The following is a 24481-nucleotide window of genomic DNA, read 5'->3' as shown; positions in this document are numbered from 1 at the left end:
TACCAAAAGTTTCTCGATAAATAAAAACATATATGTCGGCCTGTTATCTCCTTTTCAAAGTAAAAACATGAGGACAGAGTTTGGTTTCGACGAGCGGGGAAGCCCCGCAAATCATTTAATCATTAGATTTTTTTTTTAAAAAAAATGGAAACTCAATAATTAAACATTTGTTTCTAACCTTTTTTTTTTTCCTTTTGTTGTAATATGAGTCTTCCAATCACCATCAATCGATAAGTGATACATTGGATGTGAGCAGCTTTGATAGGAATCCCTCCCCAACAAATAAGGAGAGGGGTGTTCGGCTGACACCCACATTTAATACATATTTTATTAAATAATTTTTTTTAATGAGTTTTGGAAATCTGGTTCAGGTGTTTTGAGTGGCACAATGAAAACCCAACAAATTTTTCTAAAGGGGAGTTAGATTTTTTACTCCTTTAACAGTTTTTTTTGTCATAATGAAGTTTTTTTTTATCTTAGTTTTGATGTCACTCAAACACTCCAAAAATTTTGATTTGAAAGTTTTGCCTCCAAAACAGCTTTTTGAAGTGTCATTCAAATGCCTCTTAAAAATTTTTAAACAAGCAAAATAATTTGTCAAATATTAAACTCAATCCACTAATCGTTTCTTAGCTAACTAAAACAAGATTTACTTGTGACTTTTTTCTTTCTGTACTTTTTAAGTTGTCCTTTTTCTAATTCACTCTAGTGATTACGCATATATGTTTGTTCTAGCTGCGAAGAGTCTCTGTGGCTCAATAATCTTATAGCTACGTTTTAGAGGGTGATAGAATTTTCGATTGAGATATGAAAATCACAGGTCAATTTTATCCTTATGTTGCAATGTCGCTTCTATAATTGTTATCATGAATCCATAAAAGCAGAGAAAATTAAAAAATCACAAGCGAAATATACAACATGGCCCTTTATTTTCTTCGTATAACATAATGCATCTGGCATATAATATCTCTAAATTTCTGCTGCGTTTGTATTAAGTGTTGAAAAGTGAAAATTTCCCCATACTGTCCAGTCCTGGGTTTCTTAGGCAGCCATTCATCATCGTTATGTATGTAGCCATCGTCATGCGTTCTCTTTAAGATGTTTGATCGAAAGTTTCACCCGTAGGAGTTTTCTCTCTATGAAGGTAAAAATAGTATTCTTATTTTTAGAAGACAGTTCCTATTCGATTACCAAGTAAATTAGGATATTGCAGTGAAAACATCACCCATGTTTGATTTAAAGGATGTTGTTCGGTAAAGGGTCAGCTGACATTACATGGAGATAAGAGCTTTTCCTTCATTTACACAAGCAATTCGATATAAACCGCAGGAAAAGAAAGCATATTTTTTTTGGGAAATTTTTATTTTCATGCATACCTTTTTTCCTATGTTTTTAAAAAAGTCTTTATCTTTTATTTTTGAAATAAGGGTCATATTTTTCGTAAAAACTGTCAACTTAAGGCGTTAGAAGTAAACTTTTAAGTTGAAAGATGCACTGCTACCGTCCCTGGTGTCAGGGGCGGAGGGAGGGGGGGGGGGCGCCTAGGCCATGGCCCCACCCTGGCAAAATGAAAAAAAAAAAATTTACATTGAAAAACAAATTATTTTTTAATCACTCTATGCATTTTCAGATTTAAATTTAGTTTGGCCCTACCCAGATCCAGAGGTTGGACTGCTCTGCCTCCGCCACTGCCTGGTGTCCATGCAGCCTTCGGGCCTCTTTTTTTGGTGGCGCATTGTTAACCTTCTGCTCACTAAAAAAAATTATTAACTAAAATAATAATGACATAATTTAGTAACAGATGGCAATGTGACAATTTAGTTGGCCATTTTTATGAAGAATTAAGTCTCTCCTATTGTGGCTATTACGACATGTGGTGGGTTTGAACATGAAAATCTCCCATTCCTTTGTCTCCTAAATCAAACAAACTGAAGATAAACTTCATTCATCAATGAACAGAATTAATTTTCATTTTCAAAATCAACTACCCTTCAAGGTATTCTTTGTGTGATTTTCTTCTGCTCGAAATTTCTGAAAGCTACGGGATTATAAAAAGTTTAAAGTCAAGGCTAAGTGGAATTCAGGCACAGACTCCATTTTTCTTTACAGGATGCAAATTTTTTTGGCTATCATTTGCCGAGGAATTGCTAAAATGGCTTCTCAAGATAGGAGAATAGTATAGCTGGTTGGTCTGAGTAGTCCATTGTCCATGCATCTTTAGTTTTATTACTATGTGTGTTATAATATGCACAAAACCAAAACTAGAGCCAGTGGTGGAACCAACAATTTTAAATTGAGGGGCACTAAGTAGAAAACGATCAAACTTTAAGGGGCAAGGTTGAAGGGTGTATTGTAAGAGTTGATATCACTAGAATTCCCTTCCACTCATCAGACTTCTCACTATGCCCCGAGCTATGTGTTCTTCTCATTAAATCCATTAATTAATTTGTTCTGCAGATGACTCAGCCTTTGGTTTTTTTCACTGGCGTATCAGACCCTTCAAAACTGAAGACCATCAGTCAGAGTCAGCACTAGAAATATCAAAATACTCGGATAATGTGCAAAGAAGACCATAACGCAGTCGTGATGTTATCATGGCTTCACCGTGATATCAAATGCAGGTTTGAATCTAATTCTCACATATCTTGTTAGAGCGGGCCAAATCCATCTCCTTCCACATCCGTGTCCCAATGTTTCTCTACTTGAGACTTATGACAAGAAGAAAAGTAAGAGTGATAGGTGAAACTGAGAAAAGATTAAGCAGTTTCTTTTCAAGGAAGACAAGTAATATTGATACTATTTTTTTCACGACCAAGAAATCTGTTGAGAAAACATATCCTAATGACATGTGCAATTATTTATCTCACAAATCGAGAGGAAGCAATAGCGTACTCGATTTGAGAGCGTCTCAATCGACGTAGCATAACTGGTCGAGCGAAAAACGGGTCTCTGATTAATTTGATTTTTATGAGCGCTAATGTGGGCATCGGAAATCAAACGTTTTTTATGGAAAATTTTTGAACAGCAATACAATGCAAGGTTTCTTGGATTGAGAAGAAAAAAGCTTGATTGGGCCATACAATGTCCGATTACCGGAAAAGACAGTCGAGAGAAGAGGGAGCCCAAGTCGCATGCAAAGGCAGAGGAGCGATGCCGCCTAAATATGAAGTTTTCCCCCGCAAAGTGAAAATCTTAAATTTGAATTTGCCCTATTTGATTAAACGGCCAAGAATACGAAAGTAGAAGATCACCTTCAGAGGCCTGCCCATCTTGAATCTCTAGGCCGGAGAGTCTCATACTCAAATTTCCTCTTCCGCTGAACTGCAGCCTTGCGTTCAAAGAATGAAAGCATTTCTTCGAAATATATTATGCATTCACTGGCAAGAACGGCCTTCTTCCACATAATCGTTTCTCGCCGGTTTCTTCGAGTTAAATCAAGTGCAATCGTGAGCACCAGTTTTTCCTCTAATTATTCAGACTGAACATATTCATGAGGTAGAAAACTTCTTTGGAATTTGAGAACCTGGTGACATCTGCTGTGAGGGAGAGGGAGCAGTTTGTGTTGTCTCTGAAATTTCAGATGGTGGAATTTGGAATTTTGGGATGGTGGTCGAGGGTTCGTGGTGTGGACACCTACCGGCAATGGAGGAGAGAGAGGGAGGTTAACTTGTCATTTTCAAGAAATAACATTTTTCATTTATTAGGGTGGTGTTCTGAGAATTAGTTATTTGCTTGAAAAGTTGGACGTTGATTTCTGGAAGCTCAAAAGGTCGAGACTCGAGAGGGACCTTGAGCGTTTCCAAACTGAAGCGGCTTTTTGTAGTTTTTTCTAATAAATGTTTTAAGTTTCTTTTTATATAAAAAATGAAAAGGGCTTTCCTTGTCAGTGGAAGTGCATGAAATTTGTATGTTACAAAAATTTCGTTGAAGTACGCGCTTAAACAGAGACGTTCTGCTCCTTCCCAACCTTAAGATGATGCTGCACCTTCTCGAGGTGATTGAACGTAAAGATTCTGTCATGGACTGAGAGTCCTTCACAACCAATGAAGCCCCTTCCGTAACTGCTTTGGTTGAACGGAGATGATAATGGTAGGTTTATTTCCTTTTATTTTGCCATACAGATATGTTGAAGTGTGGGGAATAATTTTCTTCTTCCTTCTTTTTGGAATAAAAGTTGAGGATCTCTCTTTTTGCTTTGCAGATCCCTAATTCATCCGTCTTTGCTAAATTGTTGAACTCTTGCATCGACAAGAAGTCCGTTAGAAATGGCTGGAGGGTTCATGCTCGAATCATCAAGTCTCAGTTTTATGATGAAGTCTTCATCCTCAATCGCCTAATCGACATGTATTCTAAGTGCGGGTGTTTGGATGACGCACGTCAAGTATTCGATAAAATGCCCGAAAGGAATACTTTCTCTTGGAATGCTATGATCACTGGATACGCCAAAATGGGGGATATTGAACATGCTCTCCAATTGTTCCATGATATGCCTTCTCCTGATGAAGTATCGTGGAATGCAATCATTTCGGGATTTAGCCTTCAGAGCCATTGGGTTAAAGCATTGCAGTTCTTTGCAAAAATGCATAGTGAAGGCTTTGGCGTGAATTTGTTCTCTGTTAGTAGTGCGCTAAGCTCATGTGCAGGCGTGGGGGCCCTTGATATAGGCCTCCAGATTCATGGTAGTGTTGTACATTCACCTGTCTATTGTAATTACTATGTTGGTAGTGCTTTGATCGACATGTATGCAAAGTGTGGTGAGGTGGAGAGTGCACAATCTATATTTGAGGAGATGCCTGAGCGAAATATAGTCTCATGGAATACTTTAATTACGTGTTACGCTCAAAATGGTCCTGCTGATAGAGCCTTGCAGTTGTTCTCTCTAATGAGTGACCAGGATGTATGTCCTGATGAGGTCACACTGTCAAGTGTGGTTAATGCATGTTCTTGCTTATCAGCAGTCAGGGAGGGTGCACAGTTGCATGCGTTGGTTATCAAGTCTAATTTTGAAGATGATATGGTGCTTGGGAATGCATTGGTGGATATGTACGCCAAGTGCAATAGGATCGGAGATGCTAGACAGGTTTTTGACAGGATGCCACTGAGAGATGTTGTATCGGCTACCTCTTTGGTTTGTGGATATGCAAAAGCTGCAAATATTGAAGATGCTCGTAGAACATTTTCTAGAATGGCTGAAAGAAACGTGGTGTCATGGAATGCCCTTATTGCTGGTTATACACAAAATGACCAAAATGAAGAAGCTTTGAATTTGTTCCAACAATTGAAAAGGGAATCATTTAGACCTACTCACTATACTTTCGGTAATGTTCTTAATGCCTGTGCCAATCTCGCTGATTTGCAGCATGGGAAACAACTCCATGGTCATGTAATAAAGCATGGTTTCCAGTTTAAATCTGGACCAGAATGTGATATCTTTGTTGGGAACTCGCTGATTGACATGTATGCCAAATGTGGATCAGTTGAAGATGCTTATCAAGCATTTGTAAAAATGAAGGAGCGTGATCGAGTTTCATGGAATGTAATGATTGTAGGATATGCACAAAATGGACATAGTGATCAAGCCCTTACCCTGTTTAATGATATGGTACTATCTGGAGAGAAACCTGATGGCATAACAATGATTGGAGTTTTGTGTGCATGCAGCCATACAGGGTTAGTGGATGAAGGCTGGAAGTATTTTGATTCTATGACTAGTCAACATGGATTGATACCATCAAGGGATCATTATACTTGCATGGTTGATATACTTGGTCGGGCAGGTCGTCTGGATGAAGCTGAGCAGCTTGTCAAGACTATGCCAATTCCTCCCGATGCAATATTGTGGGGTTCCCTCCTTTCTGCCTGCAAAGTTCATGGTAATGTTGAGTTAGGCAAGCGAGTGGCAGAAAAGCTCTTTGAACTGGATCCTCAAAACTCTGGCCCATATGTACTTCTTTCGAACATATATGCAGAAACAGGAAAGTGGCGTGAAGCTATTAAAATAAGGAGGCTGATGAAAGACAGGGGGGTAATAAAGCAGCCAGGGTGTAGTTGGATTGAGGTTGGAAACGAAGTTCATGTGTTCATGGTAAAAGATACATCTCATCCACAAATGAAAGAGATTTATAGGTTGTTACAAATGCTTGAAATGGAAACACGCAACCATGGATATTTTGGTGCTGCATCATCTTTTTTGTTTAGCATAGTTGAGGAGAATACAGAATAGTGTGTAATACGTATTTACTTCGGCCTTCACTTGCAGTTGCACTTGCTTACAGGTCAGCATCTCTTTTCTTTTATGTTATAAGTTCTGACTTTGAATGGTTCTTCTAGTTATGAACGATGTTTTTTCTCGGATAAGATATTGCACTTCATTTTTTTTTCCTCGTTGCTATGTATGTTGTAGACTTTAGTACTCAACTGTTATGCATTTCTTTTTGTGATTTCTTCCATTGACAAACTACTGAGCTACCAAAGGTATGTTAATTCAACAGCCTTCACTTACTGTGGTAATGTACTTTAAAAGCGCTCTGTAACAATTTTCCTTTATAGATGTGCAAACCTCATATGCTTTCATGTTACAACTCAAATTACAGTTAGGGCTATTTGAGTGGAAATAGCAAAAAATTGCACAAATATACCATGAGATTGATCTCTGAAAGTGCATGCTCTGTCTCTCTTTTCTGTATGTCTGTCTGTCTGTCTCTATGCGGATACACGCGGATGCATGTAGATATCAATCTGATTTGCTTTCTGAAAATGATGACTTTCCATTTCATCAGGAACTTTCGAGAGCATGTTCACTATCGCCCAAATTTGTCACCCTGGTGATCCCAACGTTCCAAGAGACATATATTTTCTTATAGATTTTACAGAATGAATGCCTTGTGTTGTCTAAACTTGTGGGTGGAGTTGCATGCTTGAGGCTAAAGACTTCATGAGAGAAGTGGTCTTGATGATTCAAATGTAAAACTCTGACCGTTTCTTAAAGATCACTCATTGCTTCAAGAGTTCAAGACCTTGGCAGAGGCAGATGAATTAGAACTTTCTTATCCGCAGTTCTCCTCTTCAGGTAAGCCGTAAGCAGATTTCCACATTAAGTTAGTCCAGAGCTTCTGCTATACATGTCAGCTTCATGTAAGCAGTGTGACCAAATGTCCGCTTTAGTTTACACTACCTGTCCATTTTCAAGTCTCACTGTCCATGTGTTAAACTCACTATATGCACTGATTGCCTGTTAAGTAATATGCCTCAGTTCTTCAGCAATTAGACAACAGACATGGTTTGGTTTGAGCTATCCTCAATTAGCTGAAACCAATCAGGTTAACTCTGGTCAGGCCAGTCCAAGTTAAGTCATGTACTGCCCCGCGTCATCTCTTTACGTACATTTTTTAACTGGAAATCAATGTAATCTTCATCTGAATAGCTCATAATTTGAGGCTTTGTGCAGGAAGGAATTCAATGGTTTTGATTCTAGGAGGTTGCACCTGCTGGTGTTGAGTGCAGCAATTAGATTTTAACCAATCTGAAGCATTCCAGAATGGACAGCACAGGGAAAGGGTTGAGGAGGCTAGGCTTGTTTGGCTGGTTTGAAACATAGGCACAAATGTTATTATCGGTTTTGAAAATCTCATAGTTTTCCTGTGAGGCTTTTAAACACTGACGTCTGCAAAATACAACTTTTCTCTATTGAGAGGCCAAGCTCATGAGCTTGGTCCGTTCTTTTTTTTCTTTTTGAAAAACTGACGTCTGCAAAACACAACTTTTCCCTATTGAGAGGCCAAGCTCATGAGCTTGGTCCATTTTTTTTTTTTTTGAAAAACTTTGTTTATTCTGAGACTTTAAAAATGCAGTCCTGCAAAAGCTTTCGAACATATCAGTTATTTTGAAGCATCACTATCTTATCATAATATTCTGTTGTTAGTAACATTTTCATGCATTCTTCCACGTGTACTTATTATACATTTTCTGTGTATTCTTAAATTTTGAAAAGTATTGTTAGTTTGCAGAAATTTGCATTCGGATAACAAATTTAATTTTCTTATGAGATTTTGGTTTTCACACCAAAATCTCAATAATGTGATACGCAACTAGTTGGTATAATTTTTCCCGGATATCCAAGACAGTTTGTGTCAGAAAAGTCTTCGGAACTTCAAAAACTAAAGGTGGCTAGAGCCTCTCTCCCTCACCGCGTTTGATGGTTGTCTTCAGCTTGAGGTGGGCAGTACCTTAGCCCTCAGGCCCGCCTTCCTCCCCACTTTGATTCACCATTTTTCCAGAGGCGGGTGCATATGGCAGAGGCAGTTGTATTCCCTCTTTCCCTTTTTCTTCTTTGATGGAATACGGCTTCCTCCTGTTAAAGTATTTGTCCAGCTAAAGAGGCAGGGCTTTCCGACTTAGACATTTAGAAATCATCGATTGTGTGCTACCAGATGTATGACCATTCAATAGTTCTATTTCTGCCTGGCGATTCAGTGGCTAACAGCGGCAAGCCCTCGCTCCTTGCTGAGGAATGGTAGGTTCGACCATGGCGTAGTGAAGGTGGAGCTCTTTCGCCAGCCATGACAAGGCACCCGCATCCCCTTCGTTGTTCTTGACTAGAGGAAGTTGTCTTTCCTGTGGCAGGAGGTGGCAAAGGCGCAGGCCGGCACCTTTCTCTTTTATGTTTTTTTTTTGCCGTTGGAGAAGTCATCGCTTGTGAAAGGTAAATCCTCGGTGCCGATTCTCTCTCTCTGTCTCACACCGGCCATCCGACGAGATGATACCGCTAATGCAGGAAAGCTGAAGAGCGTAGAGGGCTGGTGGCCGTTCTGCGGTTCAGAGCGAAGGTTGATATCGTCACCCGTCTCTAGGCGGTGTCTTTTTTTTTTTTGTTTTTTCTTTTCATACAAAGAGATTTGAAGTTGGAAGTTCAAAATTGTAACCTTTTTGCCGTTTTTAATGAAAAGGCGGCGTGTTTTGCGGAACCTGCTCCGGAACAAGTTGAATGCCTATTTGATGTCCAAATCCAGGGCAAAAGAATTGTCGTTCTAGCACGGTTTTTTTGACCATTGGAATGCCGGTTGGCAGCACCTGACGGTGCCAGGCATCTCTATTCTTTTGGCTGCACAACGCGTCGAGTTAGCTCAACTTCGAGTAACAATTAAATTAGGTAAACGAGTTGAAAGAAATGAAACATGCTTCACATAGAGTTTGAACTTAATGTTGTATCCTTGAGTTGATCTTCAAGCTCTACTTGAATTCAAGCTCGACTCAATTCTTATGCAGCCAATGTTTTGGCAGTCGTATTTTATTATTAAAAATAAACTTAATGGAAAAAATGAAACCTTTATAACTAATGGGTTTCTTGTGCAAGGTTTTAGCCACACTATTAAAGGTTCCACCAAGTTCGGTGTTACCGGTTCCGGAGCAAATCGCTGATCGAGAAAAAGAACAGAAACCCTGGGAGGGTCGACAGAAGAGAGAGAGAAAAATGTAAAAAAATAATTTCAGACGGTTTTATGCCCGTTTATAAAATCTTTTTTTTCCGTCCAAGGACTTTATACCAATTTTAGAAAAGTCGCTGACTGCTTAAAAAATTTACTCTGGTGTGCTCACAATTTTCAAGACAACTCTTGAATTCCAATCTTTCAAATGTCGATAATCTCATTCCCAGAAAAACTAATCTACGAATTGCAAATCCAATACGGTTTTGAAAAACTCGATTTTGTTTCCCAACTCATGAGTTCGAGAATCAAGATTATACAATTAACATTCCAGGATCTTGATTATGGAGGAGCGAACGTTCTCTAAAAGAATAGGCGTCTTGTTATTCATCTATTTGTTGGGCGTCTTTTCAATAATTTTCTGTATAGAGAAGGCTAAATAAAGGAAGAGCGTCCGGCAGACCCTGTTCCTACCGAGGAGACTCTTTCCTCTGACCGCGCGCGAGAGAGAGAAGGAGAGGAGAGAGAGAGAATGGCAGGAACTCATTTGGCGAAGAGGATCCCCCGCATTAAATTCCCTCAGCGGCACCCCAAACCCGCTGGTTTTAATCTTACTCCTTTATCTGTCTCTTTCCTCTTCTCTCTTCTTTTCCTTTCCTCTTTCTCTCTCTCTCTCTCTCTCTGTTTTTCGTTTTCCTTTTTTTTTGTAAAAAAATTTGCTGTATCGTGATTTGGTTGTTTGGGGACCTTACATTGGTTTCTCTGGCTTGCGTCGTTCTTGGGCTTCCTATCGATTCATGTCTTCTCATAATGCTATTGTATGAGTTCTTAAATGGTTTTATAAAATAGAGAAAGCAAAGAAAATCCGGCATGGTTGTTTTGCTTCACGTCCCTGTTCATTATGCAAATTTCCCGTATTCTAATTGGTTGTTATGGAACTTGTTTGGGAAGATGAGGTTTATCAGGGTCGATAGTTTCTTTGGAAGAACGAACTTGTATTGGGCGCGGTGTCCTTTATAAGGGTCTGTATAAAGACCTTCATCTTGAGGGTTCAATGTAATCTGCCTGGTCAACAATTCCTACCGTGGAAGTCAACAATCTGTGTTTCGGATGGATGACCAGGAAATTTGAAGTACTTAACCTCCCATTTTTCTCATGCAGGAATCGGGAAGTGTAGTTTTTGCTCGAGGCCTTCTTTGTGGTAGGAGCAGCTATTAGCTTATTATAACCATCCCAAGGCGTGTTATTTTCCTTTCAGTATTTCTATGACTTATTAATCTTCAGAAAAGGGAGAAGATTTGGATCAACATATTTCATTCTCCACAAGGGACTGTTATAAAATGTGCATGATGTTTAACGCTCCTTCTAGTGAATATTTGCAGAACCAAGAATGAGAAATGGCACAGAGGAGGGATAAATTATGGTGTCCATTACTAAGAATTGGTGTTAAGCCCTAACTTTTAACAAGATTGATACATATCCAGGAAGCTGCAGGAAGGCAAGAGTCCGTGTAGCTAAGAATAGAGATGTCAAGATGGGTCAGGTTTATATTCATGGTTTCAGTCGTAGAGAAATTTGAAGCAATGTTTGAGATGTTTAAGCATATTATCATTTCTTGAAATGAATATATGGGATCAATGATATGTTCCAAGTTGGACAAGTAATGGAAGTTGGAAAATCAGCAGGAAGGAATGATAGTGAAGCCATGAAGATTGTCACTTGACGAAACTTGTGCTTGCTTTGGCGTTTGAAAAATGACTTTGAAGTTGGGCCCACCAATGTTGATTGTTACGGTTTATTTTTGTCAAGTGATGGTAATGCACGCTGCGGGTTTACTTTGTACTACTTTTACTATTTTTTACCTTTGTGGTGTATAAGCAGACTTTTGGAGGTACAAATCGTCCCTGTTCAACTGTGCCCATACTAATAGTATTGTCCATTTACATAGTTTGAATATCATAATTTTCGAACCTCAAAGTATTTAATAGTACTGGGATATTAGACATGCCTGTCAAGCGTTACAACACACCACATGTATAGGCACTTCAAGTTACAACACACCACATGTATAGGCACTTCAAAACAAAGTGTGGTATTCTCTGAACTAACTTTTTGATTTCTCAAGTAATTGATTATGATGGATAGTATTATACTCCATCAGAAAATAAACTTTAGTTTTACTTGCTAAAAATGTACCTGATTTTTTTTGTCTGAGGTAAAGTTTTGTAAGTTATACACGTGTATTTGGCAATTTGGGTTGTAGACTTCGGTGTCATTGTCAAACTTGCCTGCGAGAGAGAGAGAGAGAGTTGTTCTTATTACCTTTTCTAGGGAATCCACTATTTGCCCTTGAAAAAAGGCACTAACCACAGTAGGCACGATTCATTGTACAGCCAGAGGGTAGATGAAATATGCAATAGAGTCTGTTTTCTGCCATCTTGCTGGAAATGGGCCTCCCTTTTTCCTCCATCCATCAGCTACAGAGAAGAAAAAGGGACCAGTTATCTAACTGATGTAACTGATTGCAGGAGACAAGAAGGGGGTCGTTCATTTAGGATGAGATGGATGGTCTGATCTTGTTAGAGATTTTGGACTTTGCACTGTCTTCCTCTCTCAGTTTCTTTTATATCTATTTGATGATATGTAGGCTTCTCAATGATCCAGTTGATGATCAGGAGCTTCTTTTTCGCTCTTTTGTTATGATCTTTCTTTTGCTACAACTTCTCTTCTGTTTTTAATCTTTTCCTTTGACTTGAAAATGGGCGCAAACCCTTTTTATGTGATGCCATATACATATTTTGAGGTTTTATATGTTTAACACTTAGTATGTGGGTGCAAACCAGAACTTGTATAAGCATTCAGCTAGTATAGCATGTGTATGAGCTTTATGTAGCTAAGGGTCTTCATATTATTTACCCTTGTCTTATAGGGCAAGGTTGATTGACACTCTTTTTGCTGTTTAGGCCTTGGCATCATTGTCTCTATGTAGTTTTCTTTTTCTTCTTCTTCCTTTTTTTTTTTAGTGCATTATGCCTCAAAGCTGAATCTCTTGTTCTTGCATGCCTTTCACCAGTATGTACTACCAGATTAAAAGTATTTTCTTGGTAAGATCTAGCTTGTGCCAGACCAAACTCCAGAAAGGAATGTTGGTTTGAGATGACACATTGAGCTATAGCCTTGGACAGTGTTTCGGCCAAGAAGTTGGTGACATTTCATGCTACAAGCTGTCATTACTAATTACTGATCTGTGATTTCAACCTGTCATTACTAATTACTAATTTGTGAGTTCCATCTTCCTGAATCAATGCATTTCTCAGGTCAGACTTGGCCTCCCCTGACATATTGTCTAAAGTCAAATTTTTATTTGTTCTTGTTTTAGTTCTCAAGCACATTCTTCTCCTTATATGGAAGTAGTTGTATCTTCACATAAATGAGAAAAATGCTACTGCTGTGAACGGTTTCACTTGCTTCAAGTTTACATGTGTAACTGCCATGAACTTGTCAGCTGTTGATTAGAACTTGGAGTAAAATGGCACATCTAATTCTCTTTTAAAAAGAGTGAAGGGTTGTTCCATTCTACCTTCCTAAGGATTTTGTACCTTGATGATTTTATATGGTTACTGTGGCCCACTAGTTGTTGCCAAATCTTTCCTGTCCTCCAATATTGTGTTTCAATCTATGCTAAGATGACACATCTGAAGTGTTCTTGGCTTCGGTTGCTTCATTGCTTAGCACCGTAGTCACAAACATCATTCTCAGGTATTAATAGGAAATGTTGTTTTTATCAGGAAAATCGCTGGAATCCAGAATATTTAAAGAATATATGAAAAGTAAGAGAAAAACTTATGAAAGTGTGAGTATTTTTCTGGTTTTCCTTAAAAACATCGATGAAAAATAAAAGTTATTGAAATGTTAAAAAAAAACTAAAAAAGTTTAAAGTATATATAGAAAATGTTTCTTTTAAAAATCCTCAGCAGTGTTGTGATATTTCCATTTTGGCAATATTATCAAAATATCAAGATGCTTTCCCATTTTTCATTTCATTTGTTCTGCATTGCTGAGATTTCTGACTATGCTCGGGGCTTGACTTTCATAGACACTTCTATTTGAAGGTGGTGATGCTATTAACTTTGTTTGAATATGGTACATAAGACTGATCATCCAATCAGTTGCGTAGTTTGTCACTTTGTTGTCCAGGGAGCATCTGAATATGCTACTTTAACTGGTGAGGATATCTAGGTTTATTTCACTACACATATCTAAGTCCATCTTGTGAACCTATCTCTGGTAGATCGTTTAACATCACATCTTAAGACTTAGCGCATGTTTGATTGTAAAAAGATTTCTACCTTAGGATGTGTTTATCCATGTCTATGGGATTTATGAGAGCACATGGAAAACACATGGAAACACAAGATTTGCAACCATGGGTAAGTTTGTCTTATATCCTAAAAATCTGCTGAAAAAAATCAGACTCAAGTTGTCTGTCTTTTCAACCTGATTTTCATGCTCTCTGTCTGTCTCTATCTTCTCTCTTGTGAGGAGCATAAGCAGCGAGGTGGATTTTGAAAGCAAACACAAAGGAAAAAGTTGAGAATAAGAGAGCTAACTTTTGGCCAGCTACAGTCTGGATAATTAAAAATAAGACGCTACCCACAGATACCTTTTTCAATCATGAAATCACATTCTTAATTTACCATATAACCACAGTTTGTGCAGACGATTGCAAAATACTGGAGGTCTGCAACCATACTTTGAGTTTGGAGTTTTTATGGTGAATCAAGGAAGGCACACCATCATCGTCAATGAAGTAAAAGCATCACCATTTTGGTTCTTGCATAAAGTGTGGTGATAAAAGCAACCATGGTTTATTCAAGCGCTTCGCTGCCTACAAAGGATCTTGGACTTAAGGTGTAGTGCAAAAAAGCAGATAAGAGTGATGGTTTCTTCAGGCAGATAAATATCGTGTTGTGCATTTATTGAGTTGATAAATTCCCGTAGTTGGTCCACTTGAAGATACAACAAATTGCCCATGGAAACCAAGATCATCATGTAAAACTTGCATTTGAGGTTTTTTTGGCTTCCTGAGTCCAAGAAAAATTTCTTTGCAATAACAAAAGTCCAATAAATCTGAAAATAAGCATATTGGGAGTAAAGGAGCGAGTGCTGTCAATAAGTTGTGAAATTTCTTTCCCTTTTGTCTAGCATGTTAACATGTATCATGTTTATGGAAATAGATTTGGGTTTGTCTTGATTTTATGGATTTTAAGGTGTTTCATTTGTATGCAAGGGGATACTGTGCGGGTGTCAAAGTGGAACCACTTTGCGGTAAAGATATTAATTTCCTTTTAAACTTAAAAAAGTAAGAGTTTTCCCAAAGACGTAACTAAAATAATGTCTTTCCGTGTAAAAAGGTACACTTTCCATCCGGTGGTAAATATGTTTCTAGCGTTGTAAACATTCATCAATTTCAGTTTCTCATTTTGTAGCATGTTTCTCACATTTACAGGAAATTATCGTCCGTGAAATTTTTTTGGATGATTTTTTCTGTTTCCTTCCTAAAGCTACTCGCAATTTGTAATCTAGAATATATGGGAAATATATTTCTAATATATTTCTGATTGGCTTTTTCCTCAGTTTCTGGGTCTTCCGCTCCAAAATCTCAAGAACAAGCACCATCTTCTTATGATGATTTGAACGCAAAGCTTCTGTCATGGACTAGGGTTCCTTCACCACCAGCAAATACGGCTGTTGGTGGAAAAGCTTCACTTCTGCCGGAACGCAGGCCTCTTTCAGAAAAAGAGATGGAAATTATTTTGGTACGTTTGTTTATTTCCCTTGCCTTCATGGAAAATGCATATGGGAACAATTTTGCCTTTACTTTTTGTGAGAAAAGAAGGATGATTATTCCCATCTTCAGCTCCTCTAATGTGCATGGTTTTTACCGTTAACTGTAACTGCATAATTTCTACTGTTAATGTCAGCTTTATATAATGATTTCAACAGTACGTGGGTGAATTTTCTTATAGTTCATATTTCATTCCGCTGTTCATCTGTTAGTTCAATATAGAGAGATTTCCTGGTAGAAATATTCTCATCCAAATGGTTTAACTTAATACCATACCATCCTTAGACAACGTGAATGTAAATATCATGTTCATAACATTGTCAGTAGGCCTACTTCTTGGTTAGCTTTCAAGAAATAAAGCAAAGTCGTGTTCACTTGAAAGGGACGAGAATTATTTCTTGCTTTAAGCTTTATATTGATGATTCTGACATGAAAGAAGTTGGTTATTTGCAGCTAGGTGGTGCCTCTTAGAAAGAATGCAGTCTGGTAATTGCAGACGTAAGAAGGGTTGATAAGTGAAATTACGTTGTCTTTCCGCACTGCCCTTTTTTTATTCTGTACTTGAAACAGCTTATGTGGCACAGACCAGATGATGTTGCTTAGAGCGTGATGACTGCGTGACATAACGGCAAGGCTGACTGTTTGGTAAAATAACCGAGTGGAACTTAGATTTTGATTTTCTCGTGTTGAAAGCAAAAAATAGGACTGAAAAGAAATTGAAGTAGCAGAAATTGTGCAAACTAACAGCTTTTGGCTTCTTGCGATGCTTCTTTGATGCCTTTAGAGTTTGTTGATGTCAGCAGGTAGGCCAGAGATGAAAGCCGCTGAAGCATCTCGTTTGCGCGGTTTGGATTAGGGAAGTTAGTGGATACTGAACTGAATCAATTTGCTCGTCCTACCTCTCCAGCAGAGGTCTGATGCTCGTTTAGGTTGGTTTAATCTGTGGAGTCTCGTCTTTGAATATAGAAAACTGAGGAAACCATATAATCTCCTCTATGTGTTATTTTTTAGGTCTGCATTCTGTCGAATGTCCAATTTTTTCCGGTTTCATGCCACTTAAACCGGAATCCAATTTTAGCTGGACCATGGAACTATTGGTTAGACCGTCTCTGTACATCACCGAGACTGTTTCGATCATGGCGTGTCCCTAATCCCCTTCATTAGCATTCTATCACTAAAATAGCCTATGAAGGTTCATGCCAGAACTGGCAAAGTTAAAAGTTTACAAGAGTTGCTGCGAGATCCTTATGGAAACAATCGGCCCGTTTTCTCCAGCTTTCATTATCTGATACTTCACCTGCAAACCTGCATATAGCGACATAGAAATGCTTGTCATCTCCTTTGAAAAGTAGGAGCTACTGCTTACATGTTCATGTTACTCTTGCGGAGCTCCCAAAGGAAAGGAATGGGAAGATGTTTATGGTGGAGCAGGCTTGCTCTTGAACTGGAGATACAGGATAATCTTGAAATAATACAAGTTCCTTCATGAAAGGTCCTTCATGATGCAAGTTGATCCTAAGAAAATGAGCTGAAGAAGGATACTTTATGATATAAGAAGGATCGTTCATTATATGAGATGACAATTTCAACTCTCAAATGCAGAAGATTGTAGCTACTATCAAGTGAGTGTCGCTTTACTGATTGGAGAAGGGTGCAGTGAGAACTGCAAAGGAGAAGCAAATGTGTACCTTCGTTTTCCTGTAAATTTGTATTGACGGCAACTGCATGGCAGGCAATCCTTGCCCTTGGCTGGAAGTCTGTTGGTTCTGCAATCCATGATTTCATGTTGAGAACCTCTGTTGAACACCACAAGAAAGAAAGAATGAGTCTCCAATTTCACTGCACGGTTGCAGTTCGTGCGATGAGAAACGTAGGCGTCAGTCTAGAGATGCACCCTTAATATGTTATAAGTAGGTAGAACATGGCTGAGACAGATCAGGTTCGAGCATTATATAAGCCTGTAGCACGTCGTAGTTATTGGTTGATTATTCAATAGACTTGCACTTAAGTGATTTCATATACTAGTGAGACCGAATCCAAATGCACTCCGTTGGATTTTCAATTGACACTGGAAATGAATCAAATGGCGTATGAATAACAGTCAGACTAAGTAGGAACCTGTAACCGAATACTACCGTCTAAAAGAAATATCCAATTTCATATAAAAGTCAGCTGCTAAAACAGATGAATTTATTAACTAATAGCAATTGACTAGATTGGTCCAATGATGCGTATACGTAAGAACCAAAAATTCATGCTTTAAACTGGATTTCCAGTAGTCTAACAGGAGGAATTTGTACCTGCAGTTGAGGAGCTCCTGAGGTGCACAGCATCGAAGATACCCCCTATAGCTCCACAGCAGTTCTCAACTCGATGAGATCCAACCTCTTCGTACTCCCACGTCCCGTTCTTGTACTCCTGGTGGAGAAACAGCTCAAAATGCCTCGCATCAAGCGTTTGCATGGTGCCTTTAATTGAAAACAACAAATCAATCAATTTTTGCACAACAGGAATTTATTTATAAAAACCGATCCCTACTATTATTTAATTAAGCTTGTCGTCTATAAGATTATTACTCCGAGAGAAGTATTATGTCTGTATAAATGCGCATATCCAAGCACCCCATGAATGTATTATGTATATTTCACTTAAACAATGGCATGCTGTTTGAGTCAACGATTGTTGGGTGCGATCATTCGCTTTCGCCATTCGATAATAATTTATCTCGATCATAAGATTTCTATTGCATAAACGATGATAACTTGAAGAAAACAAGTTACAAATAACAAAAGCAGATTTACAGGGTTAACAGTCACAAGGATGAGAATTGAACCTTCACAAGTGTTGAGGTTGCAAACGGGGCACCTGACCAATTGCAAATCTGCATTCAATGACAACTCCACAGCGTTACAAACTGTAATCTAGTTTTAGAGACGACGCGATTATGGAGAAATTCTCTCATGCCAATTGCAGTCTAAATGAATCTTTTACAGAAACATGCTTGAACCGTGAAGGAATAGAAAAAAAAAAACATACTTGAAATGTCGGCTTGTTTTGATTATCCCACATAAAAGTTGGGTGCCTTTTGTAAAATTTTCCGGTCGAAATGGCTTGCTGATATTTCTGTCAAATATTTCTCTTAGCCCGACTCCCATCGATCGAGTTTGGGAATGATTACGCGGACTGATAAAAAAGAAAACGTGCGGTCTTGTATAAAAATGCAAGTCCGAACTCAAGCCGACATCATGAATAGGGTCCAAATTTTGGGTACATGTAGATGTTGGACGTTAAGCTAGTTGGAGTCGGATTTGGTTTCAGAAAGCAGATTCAAGCCTGGATCTGAATCTCATTTGGTTGCTACACTTCGTAATAGCACTCAATTGAAACTCGGGGGCATCTAATAATCCCAGATCCCAAAACTCATTGGAGTCAGACTGCTGATTGGATCTTACGATGAGACCTTTTGCAGCTTTGCTAATGAAAAGCTAAAGATTCGCGGGTGTTATATAGATCCTTCCTTTGTTTGATAAAGTTTAGAGTTCGGTTTGAAGCTTTTCCCAGATTAGCAAATCTATGTGACTTCAAGTACTCGAATTTAAGACAAGAGGACAGTAAATTCATTCAATTGGAACCTTACCAATCAATGCTCCTGAGGTTACCAAAGGCTTGACGGCAAGTGAGGCTTGAGTTGGCATGAGGTACCAGATGGTTACATCTGGTCCCTCAAGCAATCCGGTAGTCATGTCCGTATTGATATTCTAACCCCTAACTTTCAGCAGACTTAGAGTACAATTCAACTTCGGGATGTGTTGGAAAAGGAAATTCGGACCTGAACTCTTTCCAAGGAGCAACAGAACTACGTGGGTGTACATCCAGAACATCGATTCTTGTCCTTATAGATTTAGCTTGGAAAACATTTGGGAACCGTGGTATTCGAACCATGACAGTTAACGGCCCTTCCCTACTAGGCCGAACCCTTGTTGGTTTACCCCGGTGCAACGTAACCACCACCCTACTAAGGAGCCATCACCTGTAAGGTGAAACGAAGAAAGAATAATACCAGCAATCCAAATTCCCGGCTTGATGCCCGTCAAGATGCAACAACCCATTTTCTGCACCATCTTGTCCGCTGGCAACTTGTTTGAAGAAATATCCGGAATGCGTAGCTTCTCTGTTGCCAATGCCACTGCTGAGTCGAAGAGAAACGCCCCGATTCTCATCCAATCTGGAAAGAGGAACAAGTCAATCCGTATTGGTTCTGGCTTTGTGATGTGCTTAAACTGAAGCAGCATCCTAGATCTGAGTGTTACTTCCATCCATTAAACCTACTCCACAACTCCTTAATCAGAATTTTTGTTCTTCTACAGCTTAGTGATTGAGTTAAGTGGAATGCAGACAGACAAATAGGAATATAGATTCAAAAAACCATAACTTTGCCCAAGGTAAGGAAATAGCCCATCAATTATGATTTTATGATATATAATGTAATCATGACTATACGAGCCAAAAAATTGGGTGGCAAGAAGCTTGGAGCCATTCAGGTGGACCTCTTAGGTGGCTGTTGATTACGCAACGCTGTAATGAATTAAGTCCTCTAGCTTATCCTGGCGCCCAAAGTGGACTAGACATTTGATTTACACCTAATTCGGTCCTGTTCTCGAGCGGGAAGTGTGGTCAGCTGCTCCAAATGATTGGTTTAAGTAGCAACGACCATTGAGAGCCCTTCACCACGATGCTGTCAACATGTAGATCCCACGAATGGCTGACCGAAGTAACCACTCATTTGCCACTGGGCCTTTTAATGGCGCCTCTTAGACAAACTTCTATTAGTCCTTTAGTTCAAAGCCAACTCTAGATTAATTTATGCCTATTTTTCTTAAGGCAGAAGCAAAACAGTTTCTGATGACCATTCCATATACAGCCTCGCATCATGCATAACACAATTAAATTAACTATACATGTCGCAAGTATTGTACGAACAGGGATAAGGAAAGAGGATAAGGTTTTAATCGAAAAGAATCTTTCATAACAGCCCCCAAGTTGTGGGTTATTTTCTGCATTGCATCTTGTATTTTTATGTTTTACAGATTAACCTTCTACTTTTCCTTACCTATGACAAATCCAGCGTGAAGTTATATATATAGACCATGAAAGTGTTCCAGGAAACTGTCTAATTCAGCCAAAAAGAGTCTCACCCTCGAATAAAGTATGCGACTATGGCAATAAATTACAAGCACAAGATTATTAGGAAACTAAAGTGCGAAAACCAAATCTGAATTTTTTTTCTCATAACTAAGCATAGAGGAATTATCTCCATGCTGGAAAACCTAAGAATTGAGATATATATTAAGAAAGAAAAAGGTATACTTCCAATGTAGGATTTCGTGAGAGCCTAAGATACACACTCCAAATTGACTTATAAAAGATACACACTCCAAATTGACTTATAAAACCCTACTATGCATCCAAACACCATGATTTCTATTGCTTCATTGTTTTTCGCATAGAGATAAAATTGCGCAACCGGTTTCAATAAAAAAAACATTGCATATGACAAATATGACATGGTTAAGGGAGAACTCGTATCCTTTTTTTCCTAAGAGACTTAATCTTCTCTTGATATTTGGATGAATGATCTAATTAATGTTTACAGAAAAGAGTGTTGTATTAGAAAAAACTAAAAAGTGAAAGATGAACTTGGAACTTATAATAAGCTAAGGCTGGGCGTTGGGCCTGGCCGGGGCCCGACAGCCAGGCCCGGCCCGTTTAGGCTCGATAAGTTAAAAATATATATATATATTTTAATTTTTTTGTTTTAATAATATTTTTTATTCTTAATAAATATATTTTATATTAAAAAATGTTATCTTATAATTAAAAAATATTTTTTTTAATTTAAATGGGCAGGACCGAACCCAAAACGAGACCTGGGCTGGGCCGGGCTGGCCGGCCCGATACCCACCCCTGTAACAAGCTAAGCTCGTACGGCAGATACTCTTATCAAAACAACTTTTACCACTGTCAGTGGATATAAACCACAATCACCTGTGTGAAATTGTATCGGAATGGCTTTCCTCGAGCTCTCAAATAAAAACTCCCCGTGTGTGTGTGTATACATACAAAATCGCCTTTTGCAAAAGCAATTATTCCCCACATGCTGAAGACTCATATAGAGCCACAACAACGAGAATATGTACATAGATCTAACCCGTCACACCATTGTGAAAGAAATATTAACTACAGAAAACTCACCAATGTGCTTCTCTGGCTGCCTGTTGGTATACGAATGGCTGCCATCTGCCACGAAAAAAACACGCAGGTGCATAAGTACTTCCGTTACCAAGTATATAGTGGCTACTGCAATCTTGTGCGTCATCATGGCGTAAAGATACATTACAACGCAAGCCATGGGCAACCCCAGAATTGTTTAGCTTAGTAATAAAGCAGCTAAGAGAGTTGTGATAAGGTAGGAATTATTTATAACAGACAGCCACTCCAAGAAAGCATCTTGAAGGCTTGCTGCTGGGTGAAGACAATGTTAATGTCGTAGCAAATGCTTTTCAATTGTGAACAGCTTTTGCAAACAATATCATGTTCAAACTGTTTTTCTGTACTGAAGCGACGGGGTTGAGAACTTAAATGGGTGACATGGGATTACCGAAGGATGCAGCATAGAGCTCCCGCCATTTGAAGGCAACTTCTTTGGGTGGTGAAACGTTGAGATCACGTAGGCATGCGTACTTCCAGACGCTCTCGTGGAACATAAATTTGTGAAACCAATGATCCACCATCCCCAGCCTCACCAACGACTTTTTGTCCAAGTACTTGGCGATCTCCGTCCAGATATCTTCTTCGTACCTTCAAAATTCATAGAATGATGGAGCATCATTGCAAAGTTATTGATCTGTTACCGAATTCATGTTCTGCTTCAGAAAAATGATTCCGTAAGAGAACACCAGCAGCAGCAAAGACGAAAAAGTATGTTGAAATTACAATGGCGGAGCCAAAAGCTTTTATTGGTTGAGCATTTACAGGGCATCTCATGTTACTTGTCCTAGCCCGCTATTGACAATGAGTAAATCTATTTGAGCAGGCACGTAGCCCACACATGCCCACACCATGCGCATGTAGGAATTTAGTACAGTTCTCTATATGGGACGGGTGGAAAAGAACAAACTTTTTCTTTTGCATTTCTATCAGGGAGCATTAATTAAGAAAATTTTAAAACAAATTTCTAAAAAGAGGAGGAAAAAGGGCGAAGAAATTAACATATCAGAGTATTTGCTGGTGAGGGGGTACATGTTTCCTTTTTAGCTTTTAGGGCAACTGGGATAGCCAGGAGCTGATCCAAGCATGTGAGCGCTTAAAAAGCTCAGGTATAAACAACTTCAAATGCGTACAGAGAAGGTTAGACAAATTGTTGCTTCGTGCTTCAAATAAATAATAATATGGTTTTCGAAAGAATTAAAACGGACTTCCAGAGACATGCTAGTGAAAATACTATCGTCTACCAATTACAATCATGAGAAAATCATATTGAATCATCATTATTCTTAAAAAAAACCATACTACTTAAAGATCTTTGTGATGGAAATGTTTTTTAAATGACGTCAATTGCATATTCATGTCAAATGCTCAAATCTGACGTCTTAGTCTAGTAAAAACGAGGTCACTTATTGAAGCCACAATTTTCAATGCACATACTTGAAACAAGCTTGTTAAACGTTGAACACTTCGGCATGGTTTCTCATACGCATTTCGTACCAATATTAATACCATACCGGCATGATCTATGTCAGAACAAGATAAATATCAAATGCAGCTATGCTGAAATAAGCAGTTCCAAGGATAAACTCCGTATCTGCACAAATTCATCGGGAAACTTCAAATTTCAGCTAAATTATCATTCATCAGTAACTATGTTAGTGAAAATTTTTCGGTTTGCTTCTTTTCTATTAGTAAAGGACCGAGAAAAGAAAAAGGTCCAACTGAAATTACCAGTGCATAAATTCAAGATACGAACTCCAAATGAATTCTTTACGAAAAGTTATTTCTGAAATCAACTTAAGGCTACAACTAATGCCTCGAACTACTAAATTCGTGCAGCATAACCAGAAAGCAGGAAGTCGTCGTTTATAAGGCAACTAGACTCCAAGCTTGCTATAGTGAGTGAAATTCAATCCAGAATACAAGTTCACCAAAAAAGTCCCTGATCTAGCTGCTCCGGAGCTAATTAACTGACTTGCTGCATGTCGAAGTATCCGATTACAGAAAAAGCAGAAATATGAGCAACTCAAATTCATTTTACTGGATCGCCTAATCTTCGAGTTTCACTAGTTCGAGACTGACTACAGCTGCCTGAAGAATTTGAACCTTCAAAACTTTCTCACCTCAAGGTTTCAGATTACTGACAAACAAAAGTCAAGAAAACAAAGTCAATCTGAAACAGCTATAGCAATCGTGATGCACAAAAACGTCCACAATTACTAAGAAACAACGATTACCATAGATCATGGTGCTCAACTCGAGTATTCAAGTTTTTTCACTTTTCAAGTGATTAAGCGATCAAGGATTTGCTGATCAGGTGCCGCTGCAAGGCTATAAAAAGATTTCAAGTACCGATCTTCAATCAGAAGCAGCAGAAAGTAGAAGTAGAAGCAAGTTGTCATCAAGATCAGGGAATTCGATGTCCTCAATCGTACTTATTCAGACAGGAAACGATAAACATGCAGGTCCGTGCAAGGAGAAATTCATTTCACATCCACAGACACACACACACACACGCAGGGCTTATGTTTACCATCTAAATTGAGACCTCGACAGAGGGAAGGAGAGAGCGATTGATTGCGGAGAGAAACGGCAGGAAGAGATGGTTTTTGCCCTCGGCATGTACTTCCCCATGCCTTCTCCCCTCTCTTACTCTTTTCCCCGTCCCTCGCCTTCCTCCTCCTCCTCCTTTCTCTCTCTTATTCAAATATCCGCGGGAAACGAAATTGTTGAAGAGGCTAAACTAAGGCAACCAGGACCGCAGCCCCTCCCCTACTTATACTCCCACGATAACTCCAAATTTTTAAATTGCTGACTAGAGTATCCTCAATCGGTTAAAAGGAGGTTATTCATATCCCCAAGAGGACGGGACTCATTTCAGAGGCTCCTAAGCTTGCGTATCGGATCCAGTTTGATTGCAAATCCCCGAACTGGTAAGATATGA

General features: G+C 38.8%; 3 protein-coding genes across 4 annotated transcripts; 2 read left to right on the top strand and 1 right to left on the bottom strand.

Annotated features, from left to right (window-relative positions):
• Positions 1 to 2925: 2925 nt before the first annotated feature.
• Positions 2926 to 8967, top strand: LOC116266533 (pentatricopeptide repeat-containing protein At2g13600). 2 transcript variants are annotated; one of them, XM_031647768.2, is made up of 5 exons: positions 2926 to 4089; positions 4202 to 6275; positions 6780 to 7069; positions 7448 to 8701; positions 8774 to 8967. In XM_031647768.2, exons 1-2 carry the CDS (start codon positions 4081 to 4083, stop codon positions 6221 to 6223), a joined length of 2031 nt encoding a protein of 676 aa, XP_031503628.1. In that variant the 5' UTR covers positions 2926 to 4080; the 3' UTR covers positions 6224 to 6275; positions 6780 to 7069; positions 7448 to 8701; positions 8774 to 8967. The 2 variants fall into 2 exon arrangements, with proteins under 2 accessions (XP_031503628.1, XP_031503627.1); XM_031647767.2 differs by having other exon boundaries at positions 7448 to 8967.
• An 898-nt stretch (positions 8968 to 9865) lies between these two features.
• LOC116267198 (uncharacterized) lies at positions 9866 to 16027 on the top strand. The gene is made up of 3 exons (XM_031648804.2): positions 9866 to 10024; positions 15060 to 15241; positions 15724 to 16027. The coding sequence occupies exons 1-3, from the start codon at positions 9955 to 9957 to the stop codon at positions 15739 to 15741; spliced, it is 270 nt and encodes an 89-aa protein (XP_031504664.1). The 5' UTR covers positions 9866 to 9954; the 3' UTR covers positions 15742 to 16027.
• Positions 16028 to 16145: 118 nt separating this feature from the next.
• On the bottom strand, positions 16146 to 24174 carry LOC116267197 (probable F-box protein At3g61730). The gene is made up of 8 exons (XM_031648803.1): positions 24071 to 24174; positions 21929 to 22128; positions 21523 to 21567; positions 19331 to 19495; positions 18104 to 18151; positions 17571 to 17738; positions 16959 to 17066; positions 16146 to 16575 (listed from the first exon to the last, which is right to left on the bottom strand). Exons 1-8 carry the CDS (start codon positions 24169 to 24171, stop codon positions 16493 to 16495), a joined length of 918 nt encoding a protein of 305 aa, XP_031504663.1. The 5' UTR covers positions 24172 to 24174; the 3' UTR covers positions 16146 to 16492.
• Between the last annotated feature and the right edge of the window lie 307 nt (positions 24175 to 24481).

The sequence above is a fragment of the Nymphaea colorata genome, chromosome 13 (genome assembly GCF_008831285.2).
Source record: "Nymphaea colorata isolate Beijing-Zhang1983 chromosome 13, ASM883128v2, whole genome shotgun sequence".
Taxonomy (NCBI): domain Eukaryota; kingdom Viridiplantae; phylum Streptophyta; class Magnoliopsida; order Nymphaeales; family Nymphaeaceae; genus Nymphaea; species Nymphaea colorata.
The sequence above is the reverse complement of the archived record's forward strand: the minus strand, read 5'-3'. Positions and strand labels throughout refer to the sequence as shown.

Bases quoted from the DNA above. Each gene is read 5' to 3' on its own strand.
- LOC116267198 (XM_031648804.2), top strand. From the start codon at position 9,955: ATGGCAGGAACTCATTTGGCGAAGAGGATCCCCCGCATTAAATTCCCT. The intron at 10,025-15,059 runs GTTTTAATCTTA...CTTTTTCCTCAG, and splicing joins GCGGCACCCCAAACCCGCTG to TTTCTGGGTCTTCCGCTCCA.
- LOC116267197 (XM_031648803.1), bottom strand. From the start codon at position 24,171: ATGGGGAAGTACATGCCGAGGGCAAAAACCATCTCTTCCTGCCGTTTC. The intron at 21,568-21,928 runs GTAATCCCATGT...TTTTCGTGGCAG, and splicing joins GCTCTATGCTGCATCCTTCG to ATGGCAGCCATTCGTATACC. The intron at 19,496-21,522 runs GTGAGTTTTCTG...TCCTCTTTCCAG, and splicing joins GCAGCCAGAGAAGCACATTG to ATTGGATGAGAATCGGGGCG.